The 17,573-nt window shown below is 39.1% G+C and overlaps 1 protein-coding gene across 29 annotated transcripts in view; it reads left to right on the plus strand.

Annotated features, from left to right (window-relative positions):
- The first annotated feature begins 12,931 nt into the window (after positions 1-12,931).
- Positions 12,932-17,573, plus strand: part of LOC117542190 (neurexin-1a) — a 301,076-nt gene continuing 296,434 nt past the window's right edge. For 27 of the 29 annotated variants that reach the window (XM_034209677.1, XM_034209680.1, XM_034209699.1 and 24 more), the window contains exons 1-2: positions 13,262-13,334; positions 14,568-15,913. In XM_034209677.1, the coding sequence (XP_034065568.1) occupies positions 15,199-15,913 (715 nt within the window). In that variant the 5' untranslated portion in view covers positions 13,262-13,334; positions 14,568-15,198. Of the gene's footprint in view, positions 13,107-13,261; positions 13,482-14,567; positions 15,914-17,573 lie in introns of those variants that run through there. The other 2 variants (XM_034209679.1, XM_034209678.1) reach the window with 2 other exon arrangements.

Consider the following 17,573-nt stretch of genomic DNA (forward strand, 5'->3'; position numbering starts at 1 on the left):
ATATTAATTGAGGGTTAACTGTTGCGGAGCTATGCACCATTTGAAGGGCTTCAGAGCCATGTACTTTGCTAAGTCGTCAAGTGTACCCTGGGTCCAACTATTCCTCTCAGGTGGCCATCTGGCCGATCCACTCTGCATCTTTGGTGAAAGAGCAATTTAACAAAACCTGGCTACTGAAAACAATGTTTTCTGAAAGCGTCCAGTAGAAACAATCCATGGCCTGTGATATTTCAGGTATGTGTTGTTAGTTTTAGTTGAGTTAGCACTTTTAGAGTCCATCCCATGCCAGTGCTGCCAGGTAGAAATTGACCTGCCCGTCTCTGTCAGTGACAGCTTCCAGAGCTGAGACAAATATTCTGATGCCCTGCAGTGTCTATGCTTATCATACACCCCCTTGTTAGATCGGACGATTACTGTTGAAAACATTATCAATGTAATCACATAATGCAGTCATTTGCTCATGAAAGTGCACAAAATACAGTTTGGAACAAACACCAACACATTGTTAAATATGCATACTAGTGAGTCAATTTTCAAACAGTGTTTTTTTTACACAGAACACAAACGTTTTGAGATATTACTAGAGGTGGTCCCTATTTTCAATTTTAAGATCAAGCATAAACATTTCTATATAATCACCTCTGCTACTTACTTAGCTGCACTGCAAAGGCATCGCAGAGTCTAGCATGCAGGCTAAATTGAAAGCAATGCTATCAATGCTACTGAGTGGGCTAAGTACTATTGTTGTAACAATATAGCCCCAGAAGAAGAGTGGTCTTGATGAGCTGGTTTCATGGTCTTAGTTTTATTTAGGAATCGTAACCACCAGATGAATGCCCTCTCTGCTGCGCTTGTAGCATTACTCCTGAAAAGATCCAGGGTTAACTCACGACCAACTTTAGTGAATGCTTTACTGATGCTTTGTTCTGCATGAAACACTTGATGTCTGTGAAACACTGAACGACTAAATGAGCTGGTTCTTACCTTCTAATTGAATTACTAGGTTTATGTGACACAGGAAATACAGAGGTTAATACAGCTATTTCCTTAGATTATAAAACCATGGTGTGATGGGGGACTTAACTACCAATGAGCTTGAGTAAGCATTGGGCCATCTGCGTCTTGCATGGTGAAAAGTATTCCATAGTTTATCAGAATATAATAAATCTGCTGATAAAAATCATTATAGAATTGGATTACTACCACACATTAATTTCATTAACCCAAAGATTTATCTCTTGTCCTCACCCACAGTGTCATATACATTTAGACAGCGGGCATCGCTCCAACCGTGTGCATTTCAAAACAGCTCTGAAAAACCACTTGATCTAACTGTTTAATGAAGTGAAAGACAAGAAATCTTTAAACACAAGAACAATAGAGCTGCGTGGCCATTAATCACTTATTGAGAGTGTGTCTGCCTGGTCGCCCTTTTATCACTGCACTCCAGTCACAACACTGTCGCGGAGCTACTTTAGAATCATGACAGCGGGCTGCTTTTAACACATTGTTTTGAAAATCTTTATGATGTGATATATTGAATCATAATGTATTCAAAAAACTCTGGACTCTAAGGTTAAGAGAAGAGTGCAGAGCAAGAGAGGTTAAGACGGTTACAAAAAAACCTAGAGAAAGGAAAGTCATGTATCATCTGTAGAGTGATGATAACAGGCGTTAAAGAACAGCCACATAATCATGCAGGTGCATGACCAAAAGTGAGGTATTCATATTTCTCTTAGTTAATACTTTAATGACCATTTTATTCACCTTTACTATTACTACATTACTAAACATGGACAATTTTTGTGTTGATTTTATGGTGGGCAATTACCATGCAGAATTCAAACACATGTACAAAGGAGGTGGCATTTGCACGTACCACTGCACATGTTGAATGCAAAACAGAAAATCTGGTGGCATATCAGCTGACAGATACAGTAGCTCACAGATGTTTAGTTTTCTCAGAAATGAGACCGATAGATATCTGATGGTAGCAAGTGACTATTTTTAATGTGGTTATTCACCTAATCCCTGTGTAGTATTTTGCTAACATACTGTAAAGCAAGAACAATAATACAAATACATTCATCGGATGGATTTTCACTAAAGTCTGCTCTATCCAATATGTAAGAAGTTAACTCCAGTTTAACACATACTCAATTGGGATTTGGTGAAAAATCACGTCTTGGTGTGATATGAAATATATCTGTGTGTGTGTGTGTGTGTGTGTGTGTGTGTGTGTGTGTGTGTGTGTGCTCCTTAATCTGTCTGGGATTGTTTGCAGCTGTGTGCGTGTGATTATGCAAATGAGCTGTGTGGTAGCCCCAACATCATTGGCTGCCCATCTCCTTGTCCGCCTCTGAAGATGGTGATTGGATCGACGTCGTCCAATCGCAGCGCACAGCCGGCGCACACCTGCTGGGAGGAGTACAAAGGCTGCGGACTATCACCACTCTGGAAGCTCTGACATGTGGACAGACGCCTCGCGCTACTTGCCCTTATATAATTCTGTTTATTCATGTGTGTCTGCTTGTCACGCATGCTGTTTGCCATTTTGGGGGTGTTCAGCCTGTATTCAGTAAAAAGCCTTTTCCATGGCAATAGCACTGACAATTCAAACGATAAGGCAAAGAAGCTGCCATAAAATGCTGGGATTACTATTTGTGATCAGCAGGTGTGTCAACATTCTCATTTTATCAGGCCATTTCACACCAGCTTGCACTCCAATGAATAGTATTCCACATTATCATATGATTTACAGATATGGGCCAATGATACGGCTGCTCTTTTGTGGATGCCTTTCCAGCACAAACTGATCTCTTGAACTTTACCAAGTTTAGCTGTTGTATAAGACTAACAGTTCAGTAAAGTCGATAATAAACTGAGATTTAATCACATCCATAGAGATGGTAATTTGGTCTAAAAGGTGTTTGATTAGACTTTGTAAAAGTCACATACACATGAAATGCCACATTCTGAAAAAAAAGAAATAATAATGCATTTTACACAAAAGTAAGTATGTTCTTAGTCTTAATAAAGAATGTTTTCTGTGATGTGTAAAGCACTAAATCTAGGAATTCCACCTGGGCTTGTTTTCCATTAATCCTTTAATGGCTGCACCTGAGTATGAAAGATAAGAAATTATGTGGCATGCTTTAGTGAGGATTAAGGCCCATTTCCTGATAGGACCATGGTCAAGGTTTGTCTTAATACCTTTGAGGATTCTCTTTAAAATCCATTATTCATCAGAAATGTGGAGGAATTACACAAGCGCTCTCAAACACTAAACATATATTGTGGGTAAACAGTTACTTGCAGGATTATTTACACATAGTAATTTCAGTCCCCAAGGCAACACAGACTGAAGATTGCATAAATAGTGCAGACAGAAGTGGATAAAGACCTGGGAAATCAACCGTTTATCTTTCAAGAATACAGAAGCATTGTGCTGCCTGATATGATCTTGTGCTATCTACTGACCAAATCTCAATCCACACATCATTGCAGCCTTTTGACTAAAGATCAGAAGCTGTACAGTATGTATAATGGCAAACTAAAGCAATGATGATAAAAATACCATAAAATGAATTGAACAAAAAGAAAGAATACAAATACTGTGAAAAAAAAACATTAAGGGTCATGAATGAATTGATTCAATAATCCCTGCTTTTGATGTTGATAATGAGTGAAGCAATTTGTTCCAGACTGTTTGCTAAGGTTTTAAAATCTATGTTTTAATCCGAGTCTTTGGCATGGTAATGCTTATCTCATGCATCTTCAGTGGGTCATTATGTATGAGTCAATACAATCAGTATACTCATTCAGGCTAGAAATGTGACCAGAGCTTTGTGGTCCACAAACTTACGTTTTATTAAATCCTCTGAAATGAAATCCAGAGTAGCAATGTCCTTTTCCCTCTCTCCTGATCTAATAACTGTAATGATACAGATTTCTAAATTCAATCAGCTTTAATCTAGGGGATACAGATCCTTTCAATAGGGAGATATAAATGGTCCCAGCTGGTGAGTGGTGAAACTCTTATGAAATAAATGTGGCTACTTAAGAGGTGCAAGGACTTGTATATAGTGGATACATTTTCTCGAAACACAAACTGTGTGTTCTTAGTAAAAATGTCCCTCCCAAGCATGCCCCCACTGTGAAAAAGTGAGAATATGCTTAATGACACTAAGTTTAAAGCCCTGGGTGGAAGAAAAACTCAATGCTTGATAAAAATGTATCATATTTGTTGCTTCACATATATCAATCAATGCATAAAAGTGCATGTGACATGCTTTCAAATCAAATCAAGTTTTATTTGTAGAGCACATTTAAAAACGATTTTGGTCGAGCCAAAGTGCTGTACATGTAATTTAAACACATAAAAACACATTACATCACAATAAATCACAACAGATAAAAACAACACATGGAACAGTCAGGAGTCGTAACCCCACTCTAACTAGAAAGCCAGAGAGAAGTAGTGTGTCTTCAGTGTGGATTTAAAAGCCCCTAGCCATTTTATTTTTATTTGTCCATCATTTCATTGTATTTCCATTAAATGAAATCAAGAAGGTCATATTTATTTGGATCCGTGATATACAGCACTTTAATTTACCTAACAAATGTGATTGCTAAGAGCCACTAAGCCACTAAGCCACTGAGGCTACGAACAGAAGTAGGGTTGACCTGGTATGTGAGATGGTTTTACAGAACCTTATTATAAACCATTATTAGGCAGGACATTTGTAAGTCGGCAGATGATCAGATAAAACCATCTGTCAATCAAACTCAGGAGTCAGGAGAAAACGCAGATAATCTTTTCTTGCGTGGTCTCGTGATAAAATCAAGCTGCCTTGCAAAGTAAGCCTTGATGCTATGGACGACAACATCTTTCAATAATTATTTTCTTCTCAATGTCCTACATTAATGAAGGCCTACAGGAGAAGGAGGAACAAATTAATAACAAAATGAATCTTTTTTCTATCTTATTACATCATCATCCATCATAGCTCCTCCCACGTTCCACCTACTGACTGGAGCTCTAATCAGCCCGGGTAATTGAATACACCTGTGTGGGTGTGCAAAGCCTTTAAACCAAATGTATAATCTTCTTTTATCTTACAGTCATGCATGGCACTACAAACCTCTGATACACTGCAATTCAAACAATTTCAGGGCGCAAGACACAAACTAAGAGGGCATGGACAAGTACAAACTGAACTAAACTGTTAGTGCATGTTTGCCTGCCCTTGTTGTTTTCGTCAATTGTAAGGGTGTCTTTAATTAGCAGCCTTGGTGCAAAACCAAGAGAGCAAGCACATATGCTGCTAATCAGCCTGATAACATGCAGCTGTGCAGGCTGCCCAGCTGAGCAACCTACAGCCAACCTGAAGCCACACCCCTCGAGCGAGATAAAAACAAATCAAATTGAATCAAATTTGTTTAAATATCCCAATGTTACACAACACATTCATATCATTGGGCTTTACAGATCATCACGTACTGTATGAATGACAATGTAAAAATATTTTATAAATTTAAAAGAATACAATTGCACCATAGAAAAACAACTACTGATCCAAATCAACTGGGAAAGTTAAATAGGCCAGAACATCAAATTGTTAAAATTAGCCTTTCATCCTCTTTTTATTATAGAAGATTACTCTGCACTATGGTGGTGTGTAGAAAACCTTCTATTTTGCCAAGAGGCTAATTTGTTGTGCATAAGGTTAAAAAAAACAACGAGTAAAGATAGAGTTTCTTAAATTACTCTGAGCAAAGATAAATTCGTTTTGGGGAATATTCCTTACCATAATATGTTCCTTTGGTCCTGTAGGAGATCCACTAAACCAGGGGTCGGCAACAGGCGGACCGCGGTCCGGATCCGGACCCAGACCTATACGGACCCGGACCTATAATCAATACATTAATAGGGGATTTCAATTTTAACCGCTGCCGACAGGGGGCGAAAGCAGGGCCAATTTGGGGCCCCAAGCGACATTGTGAGATGAGGCCCCCCCCACCAACCGACAGGAGTGAAAAATGTTTTTTTGGAAACAAAGTAGGCTACTTTGCAAATATAATTCCTGTTTATTATTATTATCAACACAGTTACTTTTGTATACAGTGAGGTAAATGGTAAATGTTTACAGGTGAATACGTCTGCATTTCCTGCCAAATACTAGCCTCAAAAAGATTACAATATAATTAATGCAAATAAACTACTTCTACTAATAATAATAATAATAATAATAATTATAATCAATTCAATAATATAAATACTATATTATTTTATTATAATATAGTTGTAATATAGTCAAGACAAAACATGCTTATGACATGCTCAAAAACTGATATTTCTTAAATCTGTATTCTAGTTCCCTCTGTCAGCAATGTATCAACAACTACTCACACATTTCTATCAGTATTTCTCTGTGTTGTGGTTGACATGATGATGACTGTTAGGAGTTAAGGGGAGAGGCTTAGCGTCACCATGAAATGTGCAAATTGACATAAAAATGAATAAGAGGGGAACAAATGCTCCATGTTTTTTAAGCTGTAAACTTTAACTGTTATGTAAGCCAACTAGACAGACAGTGTATCACTCTTCCTCCTGTACATTAACAGATAAAAGGCATAACATACGTCAATGAATGTTAAATAAAGAATGCTGGAAATAACTGCATCTCCATTAGCCTATATGCTATGCAGAGACTGCCTTCTTCATGTCGTGAATTGCAGCTGATGTTTTAATATGGCAATTGGCTATTTGACTTATACAACATTTGCAAGTTGTACATTTGACTCATACAATAACCCACCTTCGAGTGATGCTCTATAGTTTCTTCATGTTTTGTTTTTTTCTCCTCTTGCTTGCGCCGGACTGAAACTGTCTTTTCACCGACATCTCTTCACCTGCACTAGTGGCCGTATCAAAGCCGTGATTGGTCAGATGTCGATTCATTGCAACGGTGTCGGGTTACAGACTACGTGCTCCCCTTGTCACCTCTCACTCTCGCGGGGGGTGGCGGAGAACTGAGCGGAGAACTGCGCTGAGGCCCTCTGGGCGGGGCCCCCTGTGCAAGGCGGGGCCCCATGCAGCCTGCGTGATTGGCCTGTAGGGAAGGGCGGCCCTGGGCGAAAGAGACGAGTGAGCGACACAGGGAGAGAATCACAGAAGAAGAGATGAGAGCGCGGCAGAGAGAAGTGGAGAGGAAAGTGAGTGAAGAGAATAATTAGCGATACAGGGAGAGAAGCGGAGAGGAGAGTGAACAGGCGTGTTAGCGGCAGACAGGGAGAGACAAATAATTACACATGGCGCTCTCCAAGAAGAGGAAAGTGGACAGTGAGAACATAACTTTTAACCCTGAGAGGACGGACTCATTCATGTTCATCCTGCCCACGGGGAGCACAGAACCAGTGTGTCTCATTTGTTCAGAGACCGTGGCGCTCATTAAAAGTGCCAAAACACCACTATGAGGCAAAACACAAAATGTTTGACCAAACATTCCCACTCTAGTCAGAACTGAGGTCACACAAAATAAGCAGTCTCAGAGCCCAATATGATCAGTCCACCAGGATCAAAATTAAAACTAAATATCGTTCCAGGGCAGGCTAACCGAGGCTAACCAATGAGCACCTGCATGTATGTATGAGAATGGTCCTGACACAATTTCAGCACAGATTTACAAACTCCTGGCAGGACAAGCTCAAGCTCAATTCTCGCACTGAATTAAAAAAAAGTGAGTGATGGACTGCAGTGAGAGGGAAAGAAAGAGAAACTTTAAAACTATTCAATTGTTATGATGTGTAAAGAGTGGCGAACCGTCAGGGCCTTCAAGGTATTCAGAGAATACCCTGGAACACTCAGATAACACAAACAAAAAAATCGATGTAATAAAATGTATATAAAATGAATAAATGAGAATCGTATTTGTGTTGTTGATCTGTAATATTACAGTGTTACGTTGATTTGTTTGTCCTTCTCGGACCATGCACTACGCATTTCAGTGGTTTTGTGTTAGAAAAGAAAGCAACCAATCAGATCTTGTTCTGGGTCTCTGGGTAGAATATCCTTCAACCAAGGTATTCTACATCCTTGATAGGATGCAGATCACGCAGACTGCGTGGGGCCTCACCTCGCGGAGGGGGCCTCATCTTGCGGATGGAGCCTCATCTGAAGCGCAAATGCGAGGCTCCGGCGAGGCTCCGGCGCTCGCAGTTCACGCGTGTGGTCCACTAGCACCCGTTTTTTATAGCCCTTAATAGAATCATTAGTTCCTTAAAGTTGTAAAATGCACTAAAAGCCAAATCTAGATGTATTTTCTCTCTCCATTCATTCTAGTGAGCCGAGAGTGGGATCTCGGGGGCGGGGCTTAAGGGGCGCATGCTCTGTGAGCGCACATTAGGGTTCTTCTGCTCTGACAGCCAGGCATGACGGGTAATCTGTGATGTTTCGCTCTCTCAAAAGTTGGGCCATTTTGTCCTCATGCGCCAATGAGCAGCTCTCGGAAAGAACGAAACCCCGCCTCCGACGCTGTATCCAGTTCTTATTATACATCCATCCGTTAAAGCTCTTGAATGCAGCTCAAGGCCTAACTCCTCCCCCAAACCACTATCCTCATTAGAGCTGCAAATAGAAGGCATCTGTCCTGTTGGCTTTTGTGACATCCTTTTGCTCTTTAAGTCATGGTGGTACAGGCAGGCTGTCTATTTTAATACATGGTTAATTTAGTCTCTGCTATGTTATGCTCACTTGCTGCTTCCTTACAGTTTGTCCTGTCTCCTATTGTCCTGCAAACCTCATTCCTGAATTGTTTGTATGCCGCATGGGGGAACATTTTTAACCTACACTTCAACTTTTCTTAGGTTCACCTGCTGCTGTTTTGTGTAGTTTTGCATTTAGTTTTTGCCGTTACTGTTTTGCATGTGTAACACTTGTTTTTGCTGTATTTGCCTTGTGATTGTTGCTCATGTTTTGCATATAATTATTTAGCTAGGGGTAATTATGTTAAGGGTTAGCTTCTGTTTTGGTTAGCTTTTAGCTTTTGCTTTGCAGTTTTGCTTTGCTTATATTTAAGCTTATTGAAGTTGTTGATACCTTGTTTTGTATTTTTGCCCCTGTTTACATAGTAATTTAAGTTTAACTTTGTTTTGGCTGTTCCCTATGATTTGTGGAGCTGAGTGCTGGTCATTTTGGGGGGCTAGTCACCCTCACTGTTTGCTTCAGTTTCCCAACCATTTATTCTTGTAGTAACCATTTCCTGAGTTCCTATTGTTTTTATTAAAAATCAGTATCAGTTAAAAACCCTGTGTGCCTTGATCCCTTGTGAAATTAAAGGTTTTGCTAAAGGTAAAGCATTGCCTTGTGTTTATTTCCTTGGGTGCCAGTCCCCAGGTGGCGTTGTCTGTCCTTTGTCTCCTTTAAACACATAATTAAGTTTAAATAATAATATCGAAACACATCACCATGCCACACTCATCTTGACAATGCCATATTTAAGACAACTTTTACATAATTTAATCCAAGTTTTCTAGCTAGCTGCAGTTCATAACATCTGCCAGAGAGAGTAGAACATTCAGTTAGCACAATTAATGGTTTGGGACTAGAAATGATAAGCTGCTCTAAGTAAAGTCTACAATTTGACCATATATCATACATGCTGATGAATGTTAGACACAGGCAGGAAAGACTGCTGTCCCCAATCATTTGGTGAAATGGGTATGTCAAATAGTTGACAAAATAATGGCACACAAAAACAATACACTAGTATTGTTGAGTGCAACTGAAACCTAAAATCTTAGATAAAGGTTAAATAAATCTCTTCCCTCTCAGCTTCAAGGATCTGCACACAAATTATGTACTTTTGTTTCTTGTATTTAATTCCTATTTTGGCTTTCCATTTTCTATTATATTGGCTCTATAACAACAACAAAAAAGAACTTGTATTGAAATGTTTTTCAATAATCTTCTTTTGCACTGCTCTTAATGTTTGCTGCATACACTTTGAATAGCCTTGTTGTTATGTGCTTTAAAGAAATGTCCTTTCCCTTTTGTTAAAGAATAGCCCTCTTTTAACTTTAAAGTAAATATACTTGATTTACTTTAGTCACCTTGAGTTGGGTGGAAATATCAATATAGACACATTTCATCTTTGTGTGTTCAGTAGAAATGTTGGGCCAGGATGTTTATCCTGATCTGCAAAAAGACTGGAAAATGAGCTTGATATTTTCCTAATATAAAAGAAACAGGGTTCAAAAGTCACATTTGATATGGACATTTTCTTAAACCAAAAAAGGAATAAAACACTTAGCAGGTGTTCTGTTGTAAAGGAACAATGTCCTACCTAATCATTAACATGATTAACTTGGAGCTAATGGATGGTTTTAATGTCATATGGATGGTTTTAATGTCATATTCTTTTTGGACTTTTGAATCAGGTTACTTCAGAAACTGAGAGATTACTAATGTATGACAAAAAGCTGCCTTGTTTTATCCTGGTATGAACCCAGAACGTGCAGACCTATTCATCTTGAATGCACTCTCGCTCTGTTTTTCCTCAATCTATCATCATGGTGACACAAGTAACTCCACAACCACAAAAAGTTGAAAAAAAAGGTTGTTTGAACACTGAATCATGCAGGGTTCTACTCTTCTAAAGGCAAACCCTATTTGTTGTGGTTAAAGTTACTAGGTTGTTGCTAAGACAGAGAATGAAACAAATATTGGTTAAAAGTTTACTCAGTAGATCGCTATTTGTACCATGTTTTTACATTTATTCAAAATGTATACATTTATGTATCCCTTTCGCTATTAGACCAGATAACATTTTGATGATTAATGATAGCATAATTAGGATAAATGATAATTCATACATGTAATGCATATCATCAGTGAGTTCCATTAATATATGTATAAAGTCTGTCTAAATTGAAAATGTATCTATACTCTTTTGATGTATTTCAGATATGTAGGTTACCTAACAATGCAATCTTCTCACCATGCCTGTGTTTTGTTTATGTGTGAGGACACTGGTCACATGAAACACACCACTGAGTTGAAAGACTGATTGGACTAAAATTGCACCGGACATGAGTCACGAGACACATTCTAATGCAGGGCTGCATTGTCTGGATGGATGCATCCAGACAATGCATCCTGCATGCTTAGTTGTTTATGAAAAACACTTTGATACCTGTGCAATGTGCCTATCAATTGGTGTCAAGAGGATTTATAAACTGTGTGCAACCAAATTAACTTTATCTTATCATAGTTGTCAATACAAGAAACAGGCCTCTTTTAAATTGTAGTTTTTACTGTTTGCAAATTGTTATATCAGCCTTTTATAAATGTGGATGTTTAACTGCAAGGTTCTGACAGGAATACAATCCAGAATGCAATAGCAAGGCTTTTTCCTATGCTACAAGCCATTTTTACATAATCTGTATGAATACACATCACAACTTTAAGACATTAAGACTCCAGCACTTGAACAAGCATCAATTTAAACACGTTAGCACGGGTAAGTTCTCCTCCTACATTCATGAGACATTATTTGATATATGTCTCAATATGCAAAGTAAGTGACCTTTCCTGTACTGTCCAAGCGGAACACTACATGAACGATTCTTGTACCTTTTGAGTTTCCTGCCGCTGAACAGCCATTTCATTCTTCAGGCTTTTTAAGTGCCCTGTTCAAGGACATCCTGTTGATGAACTGAACCAGTGCTCACTTTACTCAATGCCTTGCCACGCTTTTACACACTGAGGATTGCCATAGCAATATAGCGGTCATCAGCCCACATCCTCCACTTTTAGCCTGTTAATTGTTACAACCTATAGTAGTTATGGGAAGGAAGCAGACTATTTATAAATGCTCTAGCAGACAAGTTTGTTTTACTCAGTGATTGATGACATCTGTTAAAAGAAATATTGTGCTCATATTGCTATAGAATTATTACAGCAGCTTTCATTGTAATGACTAATAAGATTTCATTTCAGTAAAAAACTATTAACTCTACAATAAATGTAAATACACAAACTTGTTTTAATATTATTATATATTCTTATTATTTAGAAACACAGATTTAACACAGACTGTGGTATGTATTTAGACAATAGTTGTAACACTGGTAAGGTTCAAGGTTATCATAAGGTGAGTATTTCATATTTAAGGTATAAACCAAACAACATAAGTGACAGTTGTAATTTGAATTTACATACAGTGGCACCTACAGAATGTTAAATATTGATAATCATATAATTGTGTTTAATTAATCATTTATTAGTACATTTTATAATTGATATGTATATCTCGTATAGTGGTTTCATACTTTATATTGTGACACTGTTATTTTTTAGTTTATCATATCATAAAATGTCCATATTGGTACAACCCCAATGTAAATTGTACAGTTTGTGCTATAAAATCATACAGTTTAAATAATAGTATGAGCTGCTGGAGAAGTTATTACTAAACAACGATGCCATGGTAAACAGAGCTTGGAGAAAAGGGCATTAAACCCCTTTTGTGTATTTAAGCATTTAGCTGGATCTCATAATAAACCCTGAATAGAGTCTGGTAGTTTTCATTTTCTATCACGTGGGTCTAATCTATTGCAATAATATCTGCGAATATGGAATATACACATAGAAAAATAAGCTATTGTAATTGTGTGTAAAGACTACAGCCCTTTGCTCTAAGTGTACCAAAACCATCTCTGACTGCTTCCCTGCGTTTGGTGTCTCTAGTGCGATCAATTAATCAATCAGAGCAGTTTTACAAGCCTTATCTCTAAAGTTGCCTCTGCCATAAATGTCCGTGGATGGATGCGTATGGAGGCAGAGACGCTGTCCAAGGTACTGCATTCAGCCCCTCCCCGGTAGACATCACTGAGAGTAGACACGTGATACGCTCTGTCTGTGGCTCCTGACAGTCGCTGGATAAACTCAACAGGGAAACCAGATTGCACCTTCTCTTCCACAAAGATCACTGGATTTTCGTCCCGCGCTCCCGAACCACTCCATCCGGGGGTTTCATTTGTCTCTTTAGTTGTGATTCGTCTATTTACTCGGGAAACAAATATTGGAGAACGGCATATTTAAGGTAATTTGTTGTATCACTAAGGTTTTGTTTTTTTGTGGAGTTGGAGGGAAATTGGACCTCTCTCTCTCTCTCTCTCTCTCTCTCTCTCTCTCTCTCTCTCTCTCTCTCTCTCTCTCTCTCTCTCTCTCTCTCTCTCTCTCTCTCTCTCTCTCTCTCTCTCGCTCGCTGATGCTGTGATTCACTTGAAAGCAGATCTTGATGTGAAGGTTTCGCCAGAGTGGATTTGAGGTACAGGCTCTTAAACAGACCGTAAAATATATGGACTGTCGCGGTTTACAGGATATTATCCCGTGGTATTTGCATGCAATCGATTTTTTTCCCGGCTCTCGTGCCAACTATTCAGGGTCCCGTAGAAGTAGAGGTGTACGCGCAAAGGTAAAAAACAAATAATGCTTCGTCTTCTTCTTGCAAGGAAATGTATAGTTGAGAGCGACTGCAAAAACGCTGCAGATGTGAGCATGGAATAACACTCTAAATAGTGCGCCCTTTACAGCTGTCATCCAGGGTAAGATGTTAAAGTATGGGCCATATTATTGATGACATGATGTCCCGTTTAGGCAAAATATAGCTTTGAAACGCTGCATTCCGGTGAGGATTATGCATGATGACCATTTTAATACCTCCATCAGATTTGCTGTTTTTGGAGAACATGTTCAGGCTGTTTAAAGTGCAGTGCCCAACAAAACCCGATGTGCATTTGTCTTCCTTGAAATGCAAACCAATTGCGTAGATTGAGAATAAAGCTACTGTGTTTTTTTTTCATCTGAATATTTAACGCGTTTAGTGTTTGGAAGGAACATCTGAATTCCTCTCGGTGTCCGAAAAATAGTAACGAGCCAAATGTAATGGAGAGCACATTTTAGGGGTCTGAATGAGATCCAGTGGCAACCCGACCGGTTCATTTTTACACAAACCGACCATTGTGAATGAAATGACGCACTTTTTCTGTCAGGTCTTCAAGTGAGGAGAGGCCAGTGAATATTCTATATCGGAATGCTGCTCATAATGGCTATTTACGGCCGCAGAAGTTGTATCGAGTGTAAGCAAAAGTGTTAATCCGTAGAAGAAACAATGAGAGTTGAAAATCGGCAATTTCCCTTTCGGGGTACTTAAACCGGGATTCTCTCAGGAATTGTTTTTAGACATACAATCAATGATGTATAATTCGCTGATGTTTTCTTATACTAGCCTATGAATATGCGCACTGTTGTTTTTTCTTCGAAGAGCTGCATTTTAAGACACATTTCCGCACGCTATGAAGTCATGTGTGGATCGAGTGATACGGAAAGTCCAGAGCTGCTGTATGCTTCCTGGAAAGCCCTGGCGATATTCATCTATTGATATGGCTCATGTTTGTTGCAACAAAGGGCCTCTTTGGACATAAGGGCTTGATTAGCTGTACTTGATTTGGATGTGGTGGGAAAAAGCTGATAATGTATTACATTTGCTTTTCTCTTGCAGAGAGCTTTGGGAGAGAGGACTGCCTTGACAGACTGCTTCTTTTGCCGAGCTTATCAACCAACGTGTCTCCATATGGCATTTTTTCTCAATGCTACGGAGGATTCAGGGTGAGAAGCCCCGAGCAAGGCTTCCTGTTACCCGCCAAAGAATGTTGGCATAAACATGAAGATTTAAGCTGCTATTTCAACTCAAGTGAAACTGTGCACACACTAACTGGCACCAGAAGGGACCGTTCCATAATTACATAAATTAGATTGAGTGTGCCCGATGGATATTTGAATCTCTGTCACTTTGCTCTAAATAGCCATGGCAGAGAGGACCTTTAAACAGTTCAAACTAATTTGGCACGAACTGTGAGATTTTTGGCCAGTGGCCTGGACAGTGTAAGGTAATGGTATTTGCTCCAGGATATAAGTATTGGCAAAGCATATTGCTATGCAACCATTAAATAGCATTTAATATTTGTTCTTACAATGCATCAGTTTACACTTGTTTACCAATGTAGAGAGTCACTTGTATGCCAGCCTACTCTCTCAAAGTCAACTGAATATATTTATTGCTGGACCAAAGTTTCTCATAAATAAACTCAGCCTAATAAGTTCCTGTCTATCTGCACATATTTTGCGATCACATGATGGTTTTACAAAAGCCACATAGTGCCCATATCATATGGGCTGGGCTGCTCATTTTGTGCTTTGCAGAAATAGGCACTTCTCTAGAATTTACAGATGCTGAAGGCCAGTGGGCCAGATTTCCAGTATGGAATGCATGTTGCGAAAGCGAAATGAGCTTCAATATGAAGACAAAGAGTTCCCATGGGCTGCTTGTGTACTTCGACGATGAGGGGTTCTGCGACTTTTTAGAACTTCTCATACTGAACGGTAAACTCAGCCTTCGTTTTTCAATCTTCTGTGCCGAGCCTGCAACCGTCGTATCTGACACGGCGGTCAATGACAGCCAATGGCACGCAGTCACGATAAGGAGAAACTTTAAGAACACGACCCTAAAGGTAGACAATGAGACAAAATGGGTCGAGGTGAAGTCCAAAAGACGGGATATGACTGTTTTCAGCCATTTGTTTGTTGGTGGAATACCACCGGAATTGCGATCGGAGGCGTTACGACTCACATCATCTACAGTCAAGGATCAGCTACCTTTCACTGGTTGGATAACAGACATAAAGGTCAACAACACAGAGTCTGTCATGATTAACAGTGACGGGGTCTTGAAGGACCTCTGCGGACCGGCCAACATTTGCTTGAATGGAGGAATCTGCAGTCTAATTAACAACGAACCAACATGTGACTGCTCACGGACGGGGTTCCAAGGAAAGGACTGCAGTGAAGGTAAGACATCTGAATTCAGTTCAGACATACAGTCAGAACAACATGTCCTCCTTAGCTTTTTCATTCTGCCACAATGTGAACTGATTCAACATCAAATTCAAGTACCCTTTTGTCATTTAAATCACTCTTAAAGTAATCCTTTCCTCTCAACAAATTGGCAAAAGCCATATGTTTGTTTTAGTCTTACGATGTGTCATCGATCTGCAATTCTGTTGTTTATATTGAGTGAATTTCCTGCAAGGCCTCATTAGCAAAACATGCAGGTGTTCTCCATCCCCCAAAGGTGTTTTCCGTTCTTATCAAACAGGTCCATTGGGATTGGTTGACCTATGAAACATCTCCAATGGCTTACCTCAAATGCATGAGGAGTAATCATCTAAGAGTAAACATGAATGATGTCACTAACCTAAATATAAATAAAAAATAAACGCCCCATAGATATGTTGAGATGACAACACAAGAGAACCAACATATTAACTGAGTTGTGTTTAGAGTCATTTACTATTTGATACAAGGATTGTAAATTATAGCTTGATTTAAATCTCCCCACATTATGAAATCATTAAATAAACTGTGGCATGACTAAGCCACAACTTCGCTCAAAACTCACACCCTAATTTGTTAAATAAATCTAACAGATAACAAAAAAACAGCTGTTTAATGTGGGAGAATAACAGGCCTAAAGACCAAGCTAATCAATACAAAATGAGAACATGGGGTTCTTTGAGGTAGTGAAAATATTCACTGTCGTTTCCATAAATATTGTGATCTCAGGATGTCTTTTAGTTCTCATCCTTATTTGTTTGAAATTAAAATGTTTCTGCAGGCTTGTTGGTCAGGCTGCGTGTCGATGGGGGAGGGGTGTGAGTGAGTGTGTGTTTGTGTGTGTGTGTGTGTGTGTGTGTGTGTGTGTGTGTGTGTGTGTGTGTGTGTGTGTGTGTGTGTGTGTGTGTGTGTGTGTGTGTGTGTGTGTGTGTGTGTGTGTGTGTGTGTGGGTGTTTGTGTGTGTGTTTATTTATCTATCTCTTATTTAAGTTTGTTCAGATACTGATGGATTGATTTGATCGTTATGGACTAATGTAACGTAAATAGGCCATGATATACATTTCATTTCATATCCCCATGTATCTTTATTCAAGCACATACATCTTTTATTAACAATAAGCTCATTAGGCCTGTGTTGGATAACTTACTACTGCAGCAAAATATATTCCCATCGGATTGTCATTAGTCATTGAGGCAAATATGAAGCACCACTAATTAGAATGTCCTCTCAACAGTGTGTAGGCTATGTTTCATTCTCTGCTGCATTCATGTTTGTTAAAACAACGAGATGCAGCGTAGTGCTTTGACCAACCTCATGCACTGACAGAATGAATAATTGTTGCTGTAGTTCACTAAGGGGCTTTCAGTGTTGGGCAGCATTAAGCATTTGTTTATTTAACAGAGAAAAAGAAGGCCGCACTGAATCAAAGCCACCTTAATAAATGCAGATGAGAGCTGAACTGTGGCAGGAAACAGACTTAGACATGCCACCCATTGGTGGTATTTCTTCCTCTTTTTGAGCAGTCTATAATTATCAGTCTATTATTATATTGCCACTATTTATTGCACTTGCATGCCTTGTTCCATTTGTATATCACTGGGAAAAACAAGTCAG

This window comes from Gymnodraco acuticeps, unplaced genomic scaffold (assembly GCF_902827175.1).
Source record: "Gymnodraco acuticeps unplaced genomic scaffold, fGymAcu1.1, whole genome shotgun sequence".
Lineage (NCBI taxonomy): Eukaryota > Metazoa > Chordata > Actinopteri > Perciformes > Bathydraconidae > Gymnodraco > Gymnodraco acuticeps.